At 43.3% G+C, this 24,378-nt stretch overlaps 1 protein-coding gene across 3 annotated transcripts in view; it reads left to right on the top strand.

Annotated features, from left to right (window-relative positions):
• The window catches only part of ABCG4 (ATP binding cassette subfamily G member 4), a 181,169-nt gene extending 159,509 nt beyond the window's left edge, over window positions 1-21,660 (top strand). For all 3 annotated transcript variants that reach the window (XM_075328292.1, XM_075328293.1, XM_075328294.1), the window contains 3 exons: window positions 432-590; window positions 5,798-5,916; window positions 20,003-21,660. In XM_075328292.1, coding sequence (XP_075184407.1) covers window positions 432-590; window positions 5,798-5,916; window positions 20,003-20,234 — 510 coding nt within the window. In that variant the 3' untranslated portion in view covers window positions 20,235-21,660. The remainder of the gene's footprint in view (window positions 1-431; window positions 591-5,797; window positions 5,917-20,002) is intronic.
• Window positions 21,661-24,378: the final 2,718 nt, after the last annotated feature.

The following is a 24,378-nucleotide window of genomic DNA, read 5'->3' on the forward strand; positions in this document are numbered from 1 at the left end:
TGTTCACACGACTGTTTTCTCCAATATCCTGAGTATGATCAGTCTGTCAAGTTTTTCTTAAACATGGAAAGAAAAGAGAAAAATAATTCTCCACTTTTTCTACTCCGCCAGGTCCTGAAATCGGGCTGCACTTGGATGTCATTCGAGTGTTGTCCAATTTTCTTTGAAGGACCCATAGACACTCGGATCAAAATCAGATATATCTTCAATATTTACTTTGGACCACATGGTATGAAGATGTGCACAGCCCCGTATAGAAGAAATTGGACATGTGCACAGCCCAGTAGAATATCATAGCTTCGAGTGTTATTCGTGAAAACCACTGGGATGAGAAAATCGGTCGTGTGGATAATCCTAAAACATATAATTTACACCTATTTACCATCTCAGTTTTATCTAAGACCAGTGTTTTATTTCCTGTGATTTTCCAGGTAGTGTGCCCTATTGCATATTGCAGCATTGTATACTGGATGACCGGTCAGCCCCCTGAGGCCGTCCGTTTCCTCCTTTTTTCTGCCCTTGCTACTTCCACTGCTCTTGTTGCACAATCTTTGGGACTCCTAATTGGTGCAGCTTCTAACTCCTTACAAGTAAGAGCCACTTCTTTACTAAATCTGCATTTTCTTGCAGATTAATGTAACTATATTTTGTGCTTTTCAATACTTCTACTAGTAATTATTAACTTTATAGTAAGTCTATTGCTATACAGCTATTTATGCAACTTCTCTTCCACAATTGTCTATGTTGTCTCTAAGTTGTATTTTTATATTTTTCTGTCTATATTTTATACTTTTAATGATGTCACTTTCACCAGCACATTACCCAGACACTAACCCTCCACCCCAGTGTCCAACACTTTTTTCCAATACCCCATGATACTTTTCTTCCTTTCTGGTTTTGGTTTCTCAATGATATTTTTGATATTAATTAACTTTTGTTAGAATAAAAGTGAATTATAGTAAATGTAATACGATCCCCTCTTCAAGTTCTGATCTTTCTATTATCACATAGTGTTGTTTGTGTATTTTTTAAGCTGCATTATTTATTACTGTTAACTCCTTGCAGATCAGGAAGGAGTTAACCATTACCTGTTAACCATTTCTGAACAGGTAATACTTGTGATGGCACTAATTATATCAGGCTTCTTTAGTAACAGCCTCAGGCTGAAGCATCATTGATAATTTAGTCTGGCATTAGTACTCAATAATAATTATGGTTATTTAGGGTCTCATTCAAATGTCTGTGATTTTTCCCACATATAAAACCGGATTGTTGCTCATCAAAGTTTTCAATGCATTTGATATCTGTGAAAGTCACAGATTGAACATGTGCGTGACTCACGGACATCCGAACAAGGCCTTGATATAAGAAATAGCTGTAGAAATAGGAGTAAAGGGTGCTTTACATGAGACGAGCTATCGTGCGATGCATCGTCAGGGTCACGGTTTTCGTGACGCACATCCGGCATCGTTCACGACGTCGTCTCGTGTGACACCTCCGAGCGACGCAGTATCGCTCACAAATTGTGAGTCGTGCACTCGTCGCTCAGTTTTAAAAAATGGTTTCATTAAAATGGCGCCGGTTGTTCATTATACCCGGGGCAGCACACATCGCTCCGTGTGACACCCCGGGAAAGGAAGGAGGTGGGCGGGATGTTTACGTCCTGCTCATCTCCGCCCCTACGCTTCTATTGGCCGGCGGCTGTTTGAGGTCGCTGTGACGCCGAATGTCCCACCCCCTTTAGGAAGAGGATGTTCGCCGCCCACAGCGAGGTGGCTCAGCAAATAAGTACATGTGACAGGGGTTTCACGACTTTGTGCGACACGGGCAGCGATTTGCCCGTGACGCACAAACGACGGGGGTGGGTATGATCGCTCATGAAATCGCAGAATCGGTCGACTCGTGTAAAGCAGGCATAAGAATGAAGTGTGAGATAATGAAGAGGTTGAAGGAAGAATGAACAGGCAAAATCCCGAGTCCTCCCATATCAAGAAATCAAGGTTCAAAATGGCTCCTAAACCCACATCAACTTCTCTTTATAAATGAATTACCTAACATGTTCCATTTAAGGTTACTTTCCAATTGAAAAACTGTGCTGCTAGGTTAATTAACGCTGTTGTGAAAACCCATTCTGGGAGAGCTAATTTGGGGTGAGATACAAGGGATCTCTACATCTGCCAGTGTTGCTGCAATTAATAGCGATCCATCAGAGACAAGAGCATACAACCAGTATCTGTCAGTGTACTGGGTTTGTCTGGACCTAGATCCCAGACCGAAGCATTTATTACATCCACAGAAGAATGGGAATGCTCAGTATTATCCAAAAATGTATAGGTTTCACAACAAGAAGACCAAAAACCATAAATGCTGCTGAATTGGTTCAAAACAAAAATTCCAAAAAAATACAATTTTTATTAGATATATTTTTAAAAAACATATAGAAAAACACTCCAATGTTCAGAAGGATAAGAAGAGGTAACATGAGCAAGGATATAGGTAGACCTAAAGGGCCCTACCGTTGCCCCTAAGGTTTCACCCTACCTTGCGCAGAGGTTGGCACCCTAATAAAGTGCAAATGGCACCCCTGCTCACCAATGACTCACTGTAACGCCTGCCTGGATCCACAGACTCAGATGGGCTGTAAAGGGGAGGCTAGAGGGAAGCCACTCACCAAGTAGGACCCCCAGAACCCTGAAACCCTTTAACCCCTATACAGGGATTTGGAATTACACAGGACCCTGGAGATCACTACCTGTGGAAGGCTGCAGTCCGATGAGAGTAGTAGTCAGGCAGGGTCAAACCAGGAATTGCGGAACAGGGACAGAATCGGCAGGCAGTGACGTAGTCAGCAAACGTAGTAGAGGTCAGATCCGGGTCGGGCAGCAAGGTACAAGTAGGCAGAAGGGTAGTCATAAACACGCAAAAGTCAACACAGGAATCACCAACAGAATAGGACGTAGCAGGAGCCAGGAAAATCAGAACTATATCTGGCAGTGATCATGTGACAGGAGGGGAAATAAGAAGGGTGTGGTGTCTTCCCATTGGCTGTAGCTGAACGCTGGTAACCTCAGCTGGAAGACACATGCCACCCACAGTCAGCCAGCGGTACTGTAGATCCCAAGCTAACCCAGCCCAGTGGATGATCGGAGCCTGCGCCCACTGGTGCCGCTGGCATCGACTTCTCTCCCATCACCAGCACCATCCACGGCAGGAACACGGCGTCGCCTGGCAATCGGAGCAGAAGTTGCTGGAGCAGACTCCGGCGGTGACGTAACACTCACCCTTGAAGACCCTAATGAGTCCCCGAACTGGATCCTAGCAACAAAATTATCCACAAATACCAAGTCTGACCAAATAAGGTTAAATGACCAAGCTCAAGAATGATAACAACAGATTTATCCACTAACAACATGCCACATTGATTCTAAATAGATCCAGCATGAGAAAAACCCAATCAAACCGCTAGGGTTACTGGTGTGAACCACAGCACCCAGTGCCCCTGAGCTGGTGGAAGTACTTTTCGGCTATGTGCGCACTTACCGGATTTTTCGCGGATTTTGCCGCGGATTTGCTGCATGTTTCGCTGCAGAAAATGTTCATAACATCTCTGCAGTGAATCACCAGCAAATCCTATGGAGAAAAAAAATCCTGTGCGCACTGGGCGGAATTTGACAGCTGCATGTTTTGCTGCGGGAATCCCGCAGCAAAAACAAGTGCATGTCACTTCTTTTCCGCACAGCGCTGCGGGATTTTACTCCATTGACTCAATGTTAATCAAGAAATCCCGCAGGGAATAACGCAGGCAGCAAATTCTGTGCGGTTCACTGCGTTTTCCTGCGTTATTCCCTGCGGTATTTTGCGGTTTACCTCCGGTAATGTGCATCACTTGCTTGCGGTTTTGCAGGGAAGTGATGTCATTACAGGAAGAGGAAGCCGTGCAGAGTAAACACACACACAGATCACAGACACAGACATCACAGACACATAGATCACATAGACACAGACACATAGAACACACATAGAAAGAAAACGGAAATATAGAAAAAAAAGAACGTGGGCTCCGCTGTATATTTACCTTCCAGCCGAGGTAAGCACACAGCGGCGGCCCGGTATTCTCAGGCTGGGGAGGGAGAGGGGCAGGGATAATGTCCCCCGCCTCACTCCCCCTCCGGCAGCCGAGAATATCAGCCGCAGCTGCCCCGGCATTGTCGCATGTATTATGCGACAATACCGGCGTGTCCTCGGCTCTTCTTGCCACCGTGTAGCAGTGGTGGCAAGGTAATACAAGGGGTTAATGATGGTGGGGGACCACCGCCATTAACCCCAGGCTTGATCATGGCAGCGTCTATGTGACAGCTGACATGATCAACCCGTAAGTAAAGTGAAAAAGACACAGACACCGAAAAATCCTTTATTTTAAATAAAACAAACAAGCCTCGTTCACCATTTTATTAACCCCTCCCGCACCAAAGCTCCGGCGTAATCCAGGTCCGACGTCCAGCGCTGCTTCCATCCAGCCGCGACTGTCACAGACACAGGCTGAATGAAAGCAGCAGAGGTAATTACCGGTCATTTCCCACGGCCGGTAATGTGAACTCACTGCCGACCGTGGGAAATGCAGCGATCTGTCATCTATCTATCTATCCCTCTATCTCTCTATCTATCTATCCCTCTGTCTATCTATCTATCCCTCTATCTATTCTTCTGTCTATCTACTCTCAGAATTAAATGACTTTTTTTTTTTTTTTTTTTCTTCAATGTGCTTTATTGCATTGAATGCAATAAAGCACATCCCAACCCGCACGCGGCAAAACCGCGGCAATACCGCGAATAATACCGCGGTAAAACCGCAGCAAACCGCATGCGGTTTTCGGGTGCGGTTTCCCGCGGTTTTTTACCGCGGGTGCGGTAATCTTTGAGGGCATGCGGAATTTTCTCAAGAAAATTCCACTTCCCAGTGCGCACAGAGCCTTCCTCTAGCGAACAGGAAATAGTAAGTATATAGGAATAAAAGCAGGCCAAATCAGTTGTTCAGGTGTATCCACACCATCTAGGGACATCTATACCCCAGTCAGGACTCCTGATAACCTGAAACACAGGAGAAACGCAATGAGGCCGTTTTTTGGATGATGACATCTGCAAGGGAAGTTTTTTATGGCTTTTCTCTTTGTGTATTGTCTGATCTATAGCTCTTGTTTTTGTAACCCTTTATTTGTGGTTCCCTATTTCATTCCTGCTGGGTGCTGTGAGTGAGTGAGTCATCGGTGAGTGGGGCGCGATTTGCACTTTATTTAGGGTGCCAACCTCCGCGGCAAGGTAGGGTGAGATCTTAGGAGCAACGGTAGGGCCCTTTAGGCTTACCTACGGTATATCCTTGCTCATGTCACCTCTTCTGGTCCTTCTGAATCTTGGAGTGTTTTTCTATACAGCCACCTATTGTGGGGTTTTTTTTCAGCTATATCTAATAAAAATTGTATTTTTTAGGAATTTCTGTTTTGTTAAATCTAATTTGGATTCTTCCCACATCTTGTATTGTTAGCCTGAATTGGTTCAAACAAAGATAACGACTAGCTAAAACCAACCATCAATGTAGCAACACAAAGTAATATAAAGTAATATACGCTGTGTCATAGCCTTTCTGAATAACACTTCTAAAAACTAATGCAAAACACTAAATTATCAAAGATATATAGATATATAAATTACTTAAATGATAATGGAAAACAAGGTATAAAATATTACCCATAACACAACTTAATTGATTACTGCAGTATATCATTTTGTCTTTTCTTCACAGGTTGCTACCTTCGTGGGCCCAGTTACAGCAATACCAGTGTTACTATTCTCAGGGTTCTTTGTCAGCTTTAAAACCATTCCAACATATCTGCAATGGAGTTCTTACATCTCATATGTCAGGTCAGATTGAAAATGTGAAAAATATACCAAAATGACATAATCAGAACTAAAGGAAAAGATATGGTCTTATATTATGACTGTTGAGTGTAATGGCTGCTGATACAGATTTTTTTCTTATATTATAAATATGGAGGGTCTTTAAAAGGAATCTGTCAGTAGGTTTTTGCTATTTATTTTGAAAACAGCATAATATGGTTAAAGAGAGCCTAATTCCAAGGATATGTAACGTATTAGGTTGTGTGCTGTAGTTTCAATACAATCAATGTTTTATCAGTAAGAGGTACTTTGCATGTTGCAACATCGCTAGCCGATTGTAGCGATGCCGAGCAAGATAGTCCCTGCCCCCGTCGCAGATGCGATATCTTGATAGCTGCCGTAGAGAACATTATCGCTACGGCAGCTTCACACGCACTTACCTGCCCTGCGACGTTGCTCTGGCCGGCGACCCGCCTCCTTCCTAAGGGGGCGGGTTGTGCGGCGTCACAGCGACGTCACACGGCAGGCGGCCAATAGAAGCGGAGGGTCGGAGATGAGCGGGACGCAGGTAAGGAGATGTTCCTCGCTCCTGCGGCTTCATACACAGCGATGTGTGCTGCCGCAGGAACGAGAAACAACATCGTACCTGTCGCTGCAGCGAAATTATGGAAATGACAGACACTACACAGATCACCGATTTTCGACGCTTTTGCGATCGTTTATCGGTGCTTCTAGGCTTTACACGTTGCGACGTCGTTACTGGCGCCGGATGTGCGTCACTTTGGATTTTACCCCGACTATATCGCAGTAGCGATGTCGCAACGTGCAAAGTACCCCTAAGAGATTATCACTGCCTAACTAGGTCTCACATGCAGATCTGTGTAGCTTCACCCCTCATTGGCAACTTGATGAAAATGTACAGTGTACACAGGTGTCACATTCATGTCTAAATGCCCCGGTCTGTAGATGGCACCACACTAACATTGCAGTTGCTGCTGGATACTAGCAGTGTTTAGGTGTTATCTTTAAGATTGCCGATGAATTACTTTTGTGTTATGTCTCTGTCCATCAATCTGACTAGGTAGAATATCTGTCTCTATTCAAAATAGCCATAAACAATCAGTAGTAAGGAATTCATGCTCCCCACATAGGACCTAATTCTTCTATTTGGAGCTCGTATGTGCTCTGCCACAGCGTGTAGAAATGAAGAAAGACTTGGAATCCGGTTCTACCAACTTCAGATTTCTTTATTCTTTAAAATTTGGTACAGACAGCACAGGCCAAATTCTCTGGCAGCCCAAACAAGACGTTTCACATATCAAGCACCCGTAATCATGTTACAACTGAATAGGCAAGGTGCACAGGTATATACCTCCCGTTCCGGTGTAACATACTGCCCCCTTAATTATAGTTTATTGTTAACGCCCAGTGTGAATTTATAACCAATCAACAGATCCAAAAAATGTTGAATCAAAATTATAACCAAATACATATACAGTACAGACCAAAAGTTTGGACACACCTTCTCATCTCTAGAACAACTCTTAAGAGGAGACTTTGTGCAGCAGGCCCTCATGGTAAAATAGCTGCTAGGAAACCACTGCTAAGGACAACCAACAAGCAGAAGAGACTCGTTTGGGCTAAAGAACACAAGGAATGGACATTAGACCAGTGGAAATCTGTGCTTTGGTCTGATGAGTCCAAATTTGAGATCTTTGAGATCTTTGGATCCAACTACCATGTCTTTGTAGAAAAGGTGAACGGATGGACTCTATGTGGAGACACGGGGCTCAGTGGGTGCTCTCGTCCACTAAAACCCGCCGCCTTTAGAAAGACAGCGTGACTCAGGGCTCATCCCAACTGAACGCCGGCCTCCTTAACCGTGGGCGTAACACTACTCAGACAACACAGGGTGAGGGAACCACAATAATTAGACTTTATTGGATCCCCAAAATATTAACGGCACATAACATATAACCAGCAAAACACACAAATGTAACAGGCAACAGAGTCTCACCCTTCCGCTGGCTCACCAGGTATTTAGAATGTCCATGCCTCAGAGGTTCCAGGGCTATTTACTCCAATCCAGCAGCACCCCGCTTTTGGCGGGCACCCACCGAGAAAGGAATAATGCCAGATTTAGGAAGCTAATACAAAAGATAAGCCTGGCTCACTATCTGGTTGGGTGCCCTGGAGAAAAAATAACCACTAGATAAATAAATGTAGCTCCGGCACACCTTAGAGAATAAAAATGCAGAAAGTCTTGGGTGGTGCTGAATGAGTATTTATTAAACAAAGGAATAAAGTCTGTCCCAACGTATCGGTCCACATAGGACCTTTTTCAAGGGATCTATCAGACTAGAGTATTGGAGATAATAAATAAATATGCACCAACGGACAATATATGTAATCGTCAACAACGTCTACTTGTAGGGTTGGGTACTGTGACCGTATAACCCAGGTTATGCACCACGATAATTACATGAAAAAACGGGGGGAGCCGTATTAGCAAAATCCTTAGGAGGCGAGAGACTGTTGTGTGGTCTGTGCATACACTGCCGGGCAAAATGAGCCCTATGAAATGTTACAGTGTGTTATGTCCAGAAGAGTGTCCTGGAAGATCAGGGTAGAGAATGCAAACACAGCTGATCACGGTAAGATGGCTGGACCGTGTATTTGTAATCCCGAAGTAAGGGGTGTTACGTGACTAATCTGTCATATAGGTAAACATAAACATATATGCAGTGGAGTACCCCAGTGTCAGTCTTCAGTGGGATCAGAAGAGAAAAATCATCTAGTTCGGTTGCTAAGCGACAGTGCCAGCTGCATGTATTTCAGGGCAAAACCTGAATGCTCACAGCATCCGGTCTAGACGTACCCACCCGGACACAGGCACAGTCCAGCGCTCCTCACATGTCCCCTGACCTCCTCTTGGCGATCTCTCTCAGGTTTTGCCCTGAAATACATGCAGCTGGCACTGTCGCTTAGCAACCGAACTAGATGATTTTTCTCTTCTGATCCCACTGAAGACTGACACTGGGGTACTCCACTGCATATATGTTTATGTCTACCTATATGACAGATTAGTCACGTGACACCCCTTACTTCGGGATTACAAATACACGGTCCAGCCATCTTACCGTGATCAGCTGTGTTTGCATTCTCTACCCTGATCTTCCAGGACACTCTTCTGGACATAACACACTGTAACATTTCATAGGGCTCATTTTGCCCGGCAGTGTATGCACAGACCACACAACAGTCTCTCGCCTCCTAAGGATTTTGCTAATACGGCTCCCCCCGTTTTTTCATGTAATTATCGTGGTGCATAACCTGGGTTATACGGTCACAGTACCCAACCCTACAATTAGACGTTGTTGACGATTACATATGTTGTCCGTTGGTGCATATTTATTTATTATCTCCAATACTCTAGTCTGATAGATCCCTTGAAAAAGGTCCTATGTGGACCGATACGTTGGGACAGACTTTATTCCTTTGTTTAATAAATACTCATTCAGCACCACCCAAGACTTTCTGCATTTTTATTCTCTAAGGTGTGCCGGAGCTACATTTATAGATTTAGGAAGCTGGCTGAGGTCTGCAAAGTCTGTAGCCAGGTGACCGGATTGTCCCAACCTGAGTGTCCTCCTTAGGTAGTCCTGGTATGATGATATAATCTTGGCAGCCGGGGTCGAAATCCCTAGGCTGTGGATATGGTCTCCAACCGGAACCGGAGTCCCTAGATTGAAGCCATAAGATATCCTGATCCCCTAGTCAGCTCCAAAGAGCTTAGACTGGATCCATCAGCATCCATCAACCTGGTGGCTTAAAGAAGTCCCTTTTATAGCCACAGCCTTCTACTTGGATACACTGCGTCCTCATCAATTGGTTGGACAAGATCGCCTCTCCCATTGGATGAATCTCAAGCTTCATGGACAATGTTCATCCAAATGATGTCTACAGAAAGACTGAGGATATCTACATGAAGTCTGGAAGTCACCGACTAGACGATGGCTACTAAGGTAATCACATTAGCAATACACAACTACGTTACAATGGTTACTGAAAGAGTCTGGAGAAACAATACATCTGGCTTTCAGTGGCCAACACAATTACATGAGTCAACAAGAGTCTTGTAGAAACAATGAGGGACTTATCCCGCGTCTATAAACAATCTATCATCCTGTCTGGCTGAATTTTAAGAAACTTTAACCCATGAGAGTCCATGTCGTCACATTCCTCCCCCTTCTTAATATTAGCCAGACATGATAGGCTTCCGATCATCCTTCTCCTCTTAACGGCATTGTCCTTTTTAATGGTGAGGTCAGCAACTGAGGCTTGCATCTATACACCTCCACCTGATTACCTCCCCCAAGTTGAGCAGCCATATTGTGGACAAGCACTAAGGTGGGGTCCATGAGTTGGGCCTGCACAAATCTCCCACTATCAATCCTCCCCCAGTCAATAGCCACAGTGTGGTTAGGCTTACTCACGGTTCTTGGCTCAGAAGTGGATGATGGAGACCGGGAATGCAAACCATCCCTGGAAAAGATGTTAGAAAGATCCACATCAGGGTCCTGCTTGGCTTGGAGGTGGGTGATGGCTGCTTCAAACTGACTGGATAGTCCTTGTCCTAGGTCATTCTCCAAAATGGCTGGTGTGAGCAGGTAATTCACAAGCCCCACTTTCACTTCCCTTTGAGTGGTATCCGAAACAACAGGCTTGGTGGGGCCATCTATGAACCCCACTTCAACTTCCTCCTGGCTAGTCCCCGAAACAACAGGTGTGGGGAGGCTGTCCATAAACTCCATATGGACCTCTTCCTGGTCAGACCCCAAAGTAACTGGTGTGGGGACGGTGTCCATAAGCTCCATATCAGCCTTGCTCTGATTAGTCTCCACAATGACAGGTGTGGGGAGGCTGTTCACAAGTCTCACATCAACCTCTCCCTGGTCCTTTTCCGAAATAACTGGTGTGGGGACGGTGTCCATAAGCTCCACATCAGCCTTGCTCTGGTCAATCTCCACAATGACAGGTATGGGGAGGCTGTTCACAATCCCCACATCGATCTCTTCCTGGTTGGTCCCCAAAATACCAGGTGTGGGGAGGCTGTCCACAAGCTCCACCTCGACCTCTCCCTAGTCGGTCCTTAGGTCCAACTGCACACATGCCAGAGGAATGTCTGAGCGCTGGCCCTCAGCCAGGGAGATGGATAATTGGGAATCTGGTACAGGGTCTTCTGGGGAAACAATAACTGGGCTTACCAGGGTAATGGAGGAACCAGTGTCTCGTAGTCCCTGGCTCTTGACCGGCTGAGCTGGTAGATGGGCTCCAAGCACACAGCCTCGGTTTTGGAGACAATCTTTATCTATATGTCCATGGCGCCCACATGTATAACAGCGCCATAGATTGTGCGAGTCACAGGCCCTGTTTGTAGTCCTTTGGTTTGGCGCAGCTTCTGCTGGGTAGCGGGACCATCCTTCTCGACCGGCTGGTCTTAGCAGTACTGCAGCTGGAATCCCATAAACATATTCCAGAACATAAGCCCTCTCTTCTCTTGAGGATCTAGGCCCCAATGCATCCAACAACGCTGTGGCTTGGGCCATTTTGGGCAAAGTTGATTCCCGATTGTCACTAGATCCATGATGTGGTACATAGTTTAAATCCTCTGGGTCAATATCGGCGGGATCCTCATCATCCTCTGCATCATTCTGGGCATCCCAACGGACTAATTTCTGGATCAAGTCTGACCGAGTCTCAGCGTTCCAGTAGATAATCTTTCGCCTCTGGCACAGATCCTGTAGCATCCATTTACTGCAGCGGTCGTAACTCCTCTCTTGTCCTTGTCCCATGGCTGAGCTGGTGGAGTTGGACATGGCAGCGTCCGAAACCTGAATGCCTCCCCTATGGCCTGCTGGGTATGCTTATGTGCCTCCCTGGTTGTTGAGCCCTGGACGGTGTCCGAAAACACCAGTCCGCTGCAGCTCCCCTGGGTAAACCAGGCTGAGTAGTATCCCACTGCTGGCACCAATTGTGGAGACACGGGGCTCAGTGGGTGCTCTCGTCCACTAAAACCCGCCGCCTTTAGAAAGACAGCGTGACTCAGGGCTCATCCCAACTGAACGCCGGCCTCCTTAACCGTGGGCGTAACACTACTCAGACAACACAGGGTGAGGGAACCACAATAATTAGACTTTATTGGATCCCCAAAATATTAACGGCACATAACACATAACCAGCAAAACACACAAATGTAACAGGCAACAGAGTCTCACCCTTCCGCTGGCTCACCAGGGATTTAGAATGTCCATGCCTCAGAGGTTCCAGGGCTATTTACTCCAATCCAGCAGCACCCCGCTTTTAGTGGGCACCCACCGAGAAAGGAATAATGCCAGATTTAGGAAGCTGGCTGAGGTCTGCAAAGTCTGTAGCCAGGTGACCGGATTGTCCCAACCTGCGTGTCCTCCTTAGGTAGTCCTGGTATGATGATATAATCTTGGCAGCCGGGGTCGAAATCCCTAGGCTGTGGATATGGTCTCCAACCGGAACCGGAGTCCCTAGATTGAAGCCATAAGATATCCTGATCCCCTAGTCAGCTCCAAAGAGCTTAGACTGGATCCATCAGCATCCATCAACCTGGTGGCTTAAAGAAGTCCCTTTTATAGCCACAGCCTTCTACTTGGATACACTGCGTCCTCATCGATTGGTTGGACAAGATCGCCTCTCCCATTGGATGAATCTCAAGCTTCATGGACAATGTTCATCCAAATGATGTCTACAGAAAGACTGAGGATATCTACATGAAGTCTGGAAGTCACCGACTAGACAATGGCTACTAAGGTAATCACATTAGCAATACACAACTACGTTACAATGGTTACTGAAAGAGTCTGGAGAAACAATACATCTGGCTTTCAGTGGCCAACACAATTACATGAGTCAACAAGAGTCTTGTAGAAACAATGAGGGACTTATCCCCCGTCTATAAACAATCTATTATCCTGTCTGGCTGAATTTTAAGAAACTTTAACCCATGAGAGTCCATGTCGTCACACTCTACATGCCTGGTTTCCAGCATGGAGGAGGAGCTGTGATGGTGTGGGGGTGCTTTGCTGGAGACACTGTTAAGGATTTATTCAAAATTGAAGGCCTACTGAACCAGCATGGCTACCACAGCATCTTGCAGCGGCATGCTATTCCATCCGGTTTGCGTTTAGTTGGACCATCATTTATATTTCAACAGGACAATGACCCCAAACACACCTCCAGGCTGTGTAAGGGCTTTTTGACTAAGAAGGAGAGTGATGGGGTGCTACACCAAATGACCTGGTCTCCACAGTCACCAGACCTGAACCCAATCGAGATGGTTTGGGGTGAGCTGGACCGCAGAGTGAAGGCAAAAGAGCCAACAAGTGCTAAGCATCTCTGGGAACTCCTTCAAGACTGTTGGAAAACCATTTCCGGTGACTGCCTCTTGAAGCTCATCAAGAGAATGCCAAGAGTGTGCAAAGTAGTAATGAAAGCAAAAGGTGGCTACTTTGAAGAACCTAGAATAAAAGACATATTTTCAGTTGTTTCACACTTTTTTTTTTTACACAATAAATTTTTATTAAATTTTCAAATTGTCAATACACAAAATGAAAAGCGATAGAAAGAATATATTACTGAGTCACATACAAAATGATGTCTATCACAGTAGTACAGTGTAAATTTGATTCAGTTAGCAATAACAATCAGACAAAATGCTTTACAAGGATTTCCTGGTATTGATAAATCCTATAATCATGTGAAAATTTATAGTCACTCATATATTCAAACAAATCACCAATCTAGACCCCCAAACTTGGGAGTCTCTTAGATATGAGAAAGGAAAAAAGAAAGATAAGGGCGGATAGAGAAAAAGAGTGGAATATAAGGCTAGAGAAGAGGAGAGAGACAGATCATTGCACATTATTTCAGGATGTGACGGTAGAGGAGAGAAGAGAGAAAAGCCTACCAATGAAACCATGTCTTGGCGACAATATCCCTTTCCTGCTGGGAATAAGCGATCAAAGACTGTTTCACACTTTTTTAAGTATTTCATTCCACATGTTTTAATTCATAGTTTTGATGCCTTCAATGTGAATCTACAATTTTCAGAGTCATGAAAAAAAAGAAAACTCTTTGAATGAGAAGGTGTGTCCAAACTTTTGTTCTGGACATACTAAGCTCTGTGAAACAATCAAAACAGACAGATGAAGAGTAATGTGGACAGCTAAGCAACTCCACTCTCCCCCTGCATAGTACAGAGCTGCCCAAGACTCTCACACAGCTAGTGTTGTAGACCTGCTCTATAAAGCAAATCTCTGCGCCCATGAACTACTAGAGAAATAGAATAAAAATATGCAATCACATGTTAAAAACAGGTTAGAGAAGAGAGGTATATGTTTTGTATAGATTTTGTTTTGTAAAATGCTAATTGTTACACTCTATTTAATCCATATTGCCATGACATTATTTGCCTGATATACAGTGCCTGACAGAAGTTCTATCCCTTATCCATGTTATGTAAATAAAAGCTTATAACCTGACTTTAAATCCATCCATTGGTTTCATAAATTACTCTTTTGAAAACTGAAACCCTCCCAAATTTAGTTTAGGTTATGAAAATAAAGTTGCTGCAAAGCTGAAATATCGATCATTTAATGAACACAAAAAGGTCAGATTTTGGCAAGACAAAAGTTTTGTTGCCTTGTCATATAATGCACCCACTCCTAGTTTACATCCTCACCTGTGCTCACTAAATGATTGCTTAATTAGTGAGTGTGTATGAAAAGAAACCCAGCACCCCAGACCTTCACTTGAACTGCAACTTGACCTCTGACAACATGCCAAAAATCCACCCTGCGACCAAAGCCTTGATTATCAAGAGGCTGAAGACCAGATCCACTGCAGAGGTGGCTGGCACTTTTAATGTGTCTCAGTCTTAGGCCATGTGCCCACAGGAGCTTTTTGCTGCGGAGTTTGCCGCGGAAAACCTGCGGATTTTTCTGGATTTTCCAGATGAATCCGCAGGTTCTAGCATGTACAGGCACTCCCCGTGTTACCCTATGGGACATGGGGAGTGTCTGTGTCCACGCTGCGGAAAGTGCGGCTGCGGAATCTCCTGCGGAGATCCCTCAGCCGCACCTAACTGCATGTCAATTATTTATGCGGATTTACTTGCGGAGATCCCGGCCCTCCGCAATGGAGATAGAGGCCGGGACGTCCGCAGGTAAATCGCGTGAAACTCCGCATGTTTCCCGCAGCTATTCCGCTGAAAACTCGCAGCTAAAAATAGCTGCGGATGCCGGCGGGCAGCTGCGGGAAACATGCGGCCGTACCTGCGAATATATCCGCAGGTACGAGCGTCCCGTGGGCACATGGCCTTAAGCATAAAGAACTAAAAAAAGATTTGAAGAGACTGAAGATGTTTTTAACAAGCCCAGGTCCGACAGACCCCACAAGACAACTGCTCAGGAGGAATGTTTGCTGGTTAGAAAATCCAAAGCCAGCCCCTCTTCCACTGCAGCAAAGCTCCAACAGGTCTGGTCACCTCAAGTCCCTGTGTCAAATAGAACAGTTTGTAGGATTCCGTCTCGAAATGGCCTCCGTGGTCGAATCAGTGACCAGAAGCCAGCACTAAACAAAAGGCAATTAAAAAAAACGTGTGGCATTTGCCAAGTCCCACAGCCTGCTAAACAGATAGACGCTGGAAAAGTGGCAGAAGGTGGATTTCTCTGATGAATCTTCAGTTGAATTACACCACAGCCACTGCAAATACTGCAGGAGACCTACTAGAGCCAGTATGGATCCAGAAAACAGTTAAGTTTGGTGGTGGAAAGATCATGGTCTGGGGTTACATTCAGTATGGGGGTGTTCGAAATATTTGCAAGGTGGAAGGCAATATCCATAGCCTAAAATATCAAGATGTATTAGCTACCTCTTACATTCCCAATCATAAAAGTGGTCAAATTCTGGAGCAGGATGGTGTTATATCTCATACATCCATCTCTACAACAAAGTTCCTACAGGCAAAGAAGATCAAGGTGCTCAAGGACTGGCCAGCCCAGTCACCAGACATGAACATCATTGAGCATGTTTGGGGAAGGATGAAAGAAGAAGCTTGGAAGACAAAACAAAAGAATCTAGATGAACTCTGAGAGGCATGTAAGACTGCATTTTTTGCTATTCCTGATGACTTCATCAATAAATTGTATGAATCTTTTTTGAACCACATGGATGCAGTCCTTCAAGCTCATGGAAGTCACACAAAATATTAAATATGGCTCTAATAGCACCACAACTTCATTCACCAATGTTATGCAACATATCTTTGTATTAGAAGTTAATTACTTGTTTGAATTTCACATTACTTTCTGTGGGCAACAAAATTTTTGTCTTGCCAAAATCAGACCTTTCTATATTCATTAAATGATCAATATTTCAAGCTTTGCAGCATCTTTATTTTCATAACCTAAAACAAATTTGGGAGAGTTTCAGCTTTCAAAAGAGTAATTTATAAAACCAATGGATGAATTTAAAGTCAGGTTATAAGCTTTCATTTACATAACATTAATAAGCGACAGAACTTCTGTCAGGGACTGTATGAATGCCGGATATCTTGAATCCATGTTCTATGTGATGTGTCATGTGATCTCTGTCAAGAGAAACTATTACTGGTCATGTACCATATAGTTGATTTGGTTTTTGGATATGATACTTTCTATTGGGATCATGAGCATAGAGTAATAGTAATAGGGCATTGTTTGATTGAATCAAGGATGCAATGCATCTTGGGTATTAGTTAGTAACTTCTGAGGGCATATTGAAAGTACCGGTATATGCCATGCATATCTAATAGGAACAGCTTCTAGTTTTAGGACTCCTACTTATTAGGAGGATAAAGGTCCCCTACTCTGCATTCACAATCCAGAAAGAAATACAACATGCATTCACCACTCTCCATGGTAGTTAAAGGGGTTGTCAGATGAAAACAAGTTATCATCAGCTCTCCAAAGCAGTCAGACCACAGATTTGTGGGGGATTGCCTGCTAGGACCTGTACTGATAATCAGAATAGGGAATTTTTATCACAGCTAGAATGGAGCCACATCTCACATGCTCGATTGCCACTCCATTCATTTCCTATGGGACGGCTGGCTTGTTCCGGCAGCTGAAGTGGACCAATAGTCGGGCATCTGACCTGAAGCTTCAATCTTTAACAAGAGCAAAAGTTTCCCGTTGGGTGTAGGTTCAAACGCTTGGAACCCCACTGATAGGTGATAACTTGTTTTAACCTGACAATCCTTGTAATGTGAAATTCTGAAACACTCTATGATGGTAACTGACCCTCCTCCCTGACATGGAAAATACATGTGAACAGTTACCACACACTGTCAAGCCTTTCTGCGAACAAATGGTTCAGGCTCACACAGAAGAGTATTGAAGGCTATATGAAAAATCATATAAAGAACTTGTGCACGAAGAAAACCCCAAAACCCCCACTTATTGGATAATTGATAAAATATATATAACAAAAAGCCAGTAGGTGGCACCACATCACACCCCTTGACTTGTGGGCGGGGAACCAGCTCTGGTCTCATCCTTGACGCGACGAGGGATGGGACTGACAGGATGGCCACTGCCGCAGAAGACACAGTGCCGAAACGCCTGATGGGAAGTGGCATCTCCTCTATACGGGTAAGACATGATTTTTTATTTGTTTTTGTATTTGTGGCTCTTGGCATTCTCCTTGTACTCCGCACATTGCTATCTTAACATTGTACTTGTTCTTTGCCTCCATGTCTTTTAGTACTTATGCTATATAATCTGTTTCCCTATCATGTGGTGCCACCTCCTGGCTCTTTGTGATATATATATGTGTTTTTATCAATTAATAAAGTGTATATTTTATTATTATTTTTTGTTTCTTAGTACACAAGTTCTTTATATGGCTTCCCAAGTGTAATGGTAGATAACTACTTACAATAGTGCTATTTGAGTACACTATAATGATATAACTAAACATTTCACACAATGCATAGGTTAGGTACTCTAAGAGCTTCCAGAGGCCCGGATCTAGATGGCAGAAATTAGCAAAACAAATCCCACCATCATGGTCCAGCATCCAGGCCGGTTCTCCATGGCTGCCAGACCAAGACAATTTTGATTTGTTCAATAGGCATCCTCAGTCCAGCTCCCTGGCCAATCAACTTCAAATTAAATTCTGGCAGATGGATGACAATATATATACACTATAAATGTCACAAAAGTAAGTACATCCCTCACAATATTTTACTATGTATTTTCATGGGGCAACAATGAAGATATGATACTTTGATACAATGTACATTAGTCAGTGTGCAGCTTGTAAAACGGTGTAAATTCAGTGTGTCCTCTGAATAATGCAACACACAGCCACAAATGTTTAAACCAATGGCAACAAAAATTTGTACACCCCTAAGTGAAAATAGCCAAATTGTGCCCAAAGTGTCAACATTTTGTGTAGCCACCATTATTTTCCAGCATGGCCTTACCTTAAGTATGGAGTTGACTACAGCTTCACAGAAGCTATTGGATCCTCTTCCATCCTCCATGATGACATCACAGAGCTGTTGAATGTAAGAGATCTTGCGCCCCTACACTTTCCTTTTGAGGAGGCCCCACAGATCCTCAGTTTCTTTAGCAAGGCAGTGGTCATCTTGGAGGTGTGTTTGGGGTCGTTATCATGTTGGAATACTACCCTGCAACCCAGCTTCCGAAGGGAGGGGATAATGTTTTGCTTCAGTATGTCACATGTTGGCATTCATGATTCCCTCAATGAACTGTATCTCCCCACAGCAGGCAGCACTCATGCAGCCCCAAACCATGACACTCCCACCACCATGCTTTACTGTAGGCAAGACACACTTGTTTTTGTACTCCTTACCTGGTTGATGCCACACACACTTGATACCATCTGAACCAAATAAGTTCATCTTGGTCTCATCACAACACAGGACATGGTTCCAGTAACCAATGTCCTCAGTCTGCTTGTCTTCAGCAAACTGTTTGCAGGCTTTCTTGTCCATCATCTTAAGAAGAGGCTTCCTTCTGGGATTACAGCCATGCAGATCAATTTGATGCAGTGTGAGATATGGTCTGGGCACTGACAGGCTGAGCCCCCCACCCCTGTGACCTCTGCAGCAATGCTGGTAGTACTCATACATCTATTTTGAAAAGCTAACCTCTGGATATGACACTGAGCACGTGCACTCAACTTCTTTGGTCGACCATGGTGAGGCCTGTTCTGAGTGGATCCTGTCTTGTTAAACCTCTTTATGATCTTGGCCACCATGCTGCAGCTCAGTGTCAGGGTATTGGCAATCTTCTTATAGCCTCAGCTATCTTTATGTAGAGCAACAATTCATTTTTTCAGATCCTCAGAGAATTCCTTGACATAAGTTGCCATATTGAACTTCCAGTGACCAGTATGAGGGAGTGTGGGAGCGATAACATCAAATGTAACACTCCTGCTCCCCATTCACACCTGAGACCTTGTAACACTAATGAGTCACATGACAGCGGAGAGGCAAAATGGCTAATTGGGGATAATTTGGCCAATTTTACCTACAACCTACTTACATTTGTTGCCAGTGATTTAGACATTAATGGCTTTGTGTGGTGACTTATTTATAGGACACCAAATTTATAGTGTTATACAAACTGTATACTGACTACTTTACATTGTGTCAAAGTGTCATATCCACAGTGTAGTCCCATGAAAAGATAATAAAATATTTACAAACATGTGTGGGGTGTACTCACTTTTGTGATATACTGTAGGTGCAGTGCACATCATGACATTGCAAGACTTATTAAATGCTAGAAGTTCTGAAGGGCTGAGGGTGTGAGCTGCAGAAGTAAGACTGTCTTGTTCTAGCTGCCACGCAGGACAAGACTGGACACTATGTCAAGGCAGCGCAAGTGATTTTGTTCGACTCTACGGGATAGATTGTTATAAGACCCTTGTTGTTTGGTGTCCAATATCTAGCATTCACTATCTTGGATGAGATTGTGTTTGACTGTATTTTTCTTTTCTTTAATAGATATGGCTTTGAAGGCGTTATCCTGACTATCTATGGCATGGACCGTGCTAAATTACAATGCAATGAAGAACCCTGTAGGACCCCATTTCAGGATCCTCATCAAATCCTACAAGAACTTGATGTTGAGGATGCAAAACTTTACATTGACTTTCTCGTGCTGGGAGGTTTCTTTGTTGGACTTCGCCTCCTGGCCTATCTTGTGCTGCGCTACCGTGTTAAATCTGAGAGGTAGATTGTAGTACTGGAAATTTAATTTAGGATAATTATTCTAAATATGACATATGGTACAAGGAGATGCATTCACAGACAGTCTTCTATGAGTTCTCCATAACTAAATTTACTGTTGCCCGTCTCACCCCTCACTGTGTGCTGCATAAATCAACCATGCTGAGACTTGTACTAAATAATTATACCTGTTCAGTTCCTTTGGAGTAGAGAGAAGATGTTCTGCTCATTACATTGTCATTTGAGCATGTTTACTACAAAGCATGAAAGATCCCTCAGGGGGAAAACCAGTTTCTGAAAGTGAACAGCTAAGTGGCTGTAGGCGTCTTGCTCTATAAAACTGGACCTGTCCCAATTGTTAAATGTTATTGCATGTAACAATGTATACCAAATCTTTTACCTACAATTCTAATTTTGGGTCCTGCACTTTAATCTTAATTGCAGATAATCAACCAGGACATGATAATTTTTTCCTTCATTACCCTTGTTAAATAGCCAAGGTCTCACTTTTTTTACAGTCCTGTCGATTTTTTTTGATCTACATAAAATGCATGACTTTCTCAGAAATCTTTCTTCTGTATGTCCCTGTTCACACATATTCATAGGATATAATGCAAACTTCTTATAACATATTTACATAGGGCAAAATATGGTAGAACGCCAATCCAAAAGCAATATAACTGGGGATGAGGAGTAATCATTTCATTATTTCTTGTTCTACGAGACTTGAACATCATTTATTAATTATTTGCCTTTCAATAACCGGCCCATCAAAGTAAATATTTACTATTTTTTTTTCTTTTTGCTTCTGACCAAACCAATACAATCCTGTATACACTGCTGCTATCGGGTGTGCTATAGAGAGGTCACTCTTTGGCCACAATACTGTACGTCTTGCTACACGTCCCATCATGTCATAAGATTGCTAACCACAATTAATCTCTAAGTGGAGCAAGAAGACAACACATACCTACGAATGCTTCCATTTTATCTCGATTTTTCAATGTACTCTGATAACTTTATTTTTTTGCAAATGTGTTTCTTGTATGTTTACTACTCCGCTGTTCTAGGATGTTAGTGAAACCATAGAACGTGTTAACTCCACACAACATTAGATTTGTGAGGAAAAAAATAAGAATGTTATTGGAGCAAGACATGAAGGACCCGAGATGAGGACTTTGTACCATTTTGTATGATGGATAAGGAATTAGTCCACTGATGCCAACAGATGAAATTAAGGAGATTGATTGTAGCATAATGTGCTATTCTCCAGCTGCAAAGAACCTGAAGATCTCATCCCGTGGATGTGTTTTTCATGGAAAATGAAATGCTTTTAAGAGAGCACGTGCCCTATTTGCTGCTCAAGAAGGATTTAAAAGTATCTTTTAATGTATTAAATAAAATATAATAAAATATCAATATAATAATAATTACTTTTTGTTGTGTATTGGTTTTTAAAACCATGGAACTAATCAAGTGAAAATTTCAATGCAAAATTCTGTCACTTGCTAATTACTCGTTTTAAAGACAATTACCAGTCTTGCAGCGCTCCTGCTACCAATGGTGGAACATATTGGATGATTTTCGGTCATATGACTAGACCAATATACAAATAAGTAAAGAGAGATTTTATTTGTACATTAAAATATGGTTAATTATACAACGCGTTTCGGCTCGGATGTTTTATCCTTCAGCCTTCTTTTCTCTCTCAATTATACCTGAAGAAGGCTAAAGGATAAAACATCCGAGCCGAAACGCGTTGTATAATTAACTATATTTTAATGTACAAATAAAATTTCTCTTTACTTATTTGTATATTGGTCCAGTCATATGACCGAAAATCATCCAATATGTTCCCCCATTGGTAGCAGGAGCGCCGCAAGACTGGTAATTGCCATTGGAATTTCTTTCACTAAGTGGACCTGCTGGAGGGCTCCTCTATAGTATCCAGTGCGATTGGTGCACACTGTACCATAATCCTATTGGAAAGTGGATCACTCCTTTTGGATTATTCCAGGCTTTCTAACCTCTGAACCAGGTGAGAGTTCCACTATTTCAACACCTTTATATATAAAAAACTTACTACACTCAGATTGGCGCCGCGTTTGTCTCTTTCTATCTTTCCCTGTCTCCAGGGTATTTTTTAATTACTCGTTTTGCAAAATAGGTTACTGGAAATCACAAAATCCTTTGCTATGGACTTAGTTTTACTACACCCAGAGAAAACAATATGTAAGAAACCAGAGTGGGAAGAACATGAGCAGATGGCTGCTAAGAGCAATAATGAGGTCCTGTAATCACATTGGCAAGACAAGTCCAAGACAGGTTCAAAAGATTCAAGTAGTATTCCCATCTTATACACTGATGGCATCCTCCTATGATATGGCATTTCTTAAAGGAATTATCATAAATTGTCCTCATAATGATCTATGTGTATTTTTATAAAAAATAGCAAATATATCTAATTTACAAATCTTGGACTTTGGCCAGTAATTACCCCTAATGGTGAACTCCCCCCCCAGCTTTATTTACTCTCTGTTGCCATTGGAACCATCTTTCTGTAGCTCCAAAAGGGTGCTTTACACGCTGCGACATTGCTAGCAATTGCTAGCGATGTTGAGTGCGATAGCACCCGCCCCCGTCGTTTGTGCGACATTTGGTGATGAACATTATCGCTACAGCAGCGTCACACGCACATACCTTGTCAGCGACGTCGCTGTGACTGCCGAATAATCCCTCCCTCAAGGGGGAGGTGCGTTCGGCGTCATAGCGACGTCACTTCGGCGTCACTAAGCGGCCGGCTAATAGAAGCGGAGGGGCGGAGATGAGCGGAACGTAACATGCCGCCCCCCTCCTTCCTTCCGCATTGCCGGTGGATGCAGGTAAGGAGATGTTCGTCATTCCTGCGGTGTCACACATAGCGATGTGTGCTGCCGCAGGAACGACGAACAACATCGTACCTGCAGCAACAACGATATTATGGAAAGAAGCGACGTGTCAACGATCACCGTTTTTGAACGATTTTGCGATCATTGATCGTCGCTCCTTGGTGTCACACGCTGCGATGTCGCTACCGGCGCCGGATGTGCGTCACTAATGACGTGACCCCAACGATATATCGGTAGCGATGTGGCAGCGTGTAAAGCACCCTAAAGGCTTAGATCGCAGTTTCTTTTTACTTTTCTACATAGGCTAAAACTGTGGCTGTATCCATTGTTTGTACGCTACCTTACTCCAGCCTTCATCCTCACGCTCCCTCCCTCCGACAGCCCACTTTTGGCCACACACTCCTTCAGCCATGTAGGTAGCTGCGTATGCACAGTTCTATTCGGCAGTGTTTGAGTTGTCTTCAATCGCAGTACAACTATGGTTGATGGCATCATTTGATTGTGGAAACTGCGCATGCATTGTTTAATTCAGAGATTTTTAAGGCTATATTCACATGTCCAGTAATCATCTGTTAGAATGGACCCAGCAGCAATCCATTAGCAAAAACGTTGTGCAGACATAACCTTTTTGTCCGTTTTTAAAACTGATTTCAGCTGTATCTGTTTATTTAACATTGAAGTTTATGGAAAATGGATTCGTTAACGGATTTCTATTTATTTTCCGTTTGAAACTGATCCAGTAAGCAAAAAATGGATCCTTCACAGATGAAAGAAAAACGGATGGCTAAATAACAGATCTATTTTCCATAGACTTCAATGTTAAAAATCGGATCCAGCTGAAATCAGTTATTTAAAAAACGAGTTATGTCAGCACAATATATTTGCCAATGGATTGCTGCAGGATCCATTCTAACAGATGATTACGTATAAATTTAGCCTGAGCCTGCTTCCTGAACAGGTCGACTGTGTCAATTGTCTCAGAACGCAGCACTGCAGGGCTTGCTGGGGTGATTATGCTGCACATACAGTATATAATTATACAAATTATATCAAGTACATAAATTACTTGAATAATAATTCTAAATAAGTCTAATATATATGAGGAAATAACTTCTTGAGTATTGCATTAATCTACTGTGAACTGATGTATGTAAAGAATGACATATACAACTCCTGGCAAAAATTATGGAATCACCTGGCTCTGAGGATTTTCATTCAGTTGTTTACGTTTGTTTAAAAAAGCAGATCACAGACATGGCACAA

The sequence above is a fragment of the Anomaloglossus baeobatrachus genome, chromosome 11 (genome assembly GCF_048569485.1).
Source record: "Anomaloglossus baeobatrachus isolate aAnoBae1 chromosome 11, aAnoBae1.hap1, whole genome shotgun sequence".
NCBI classification, from domain to species: Eukaryota; Metazoa; Chordata; class Amphibia; order Anura; family Aromobatidae; genus Anomaloglossus; species Anomaloglossus baeobatrachus.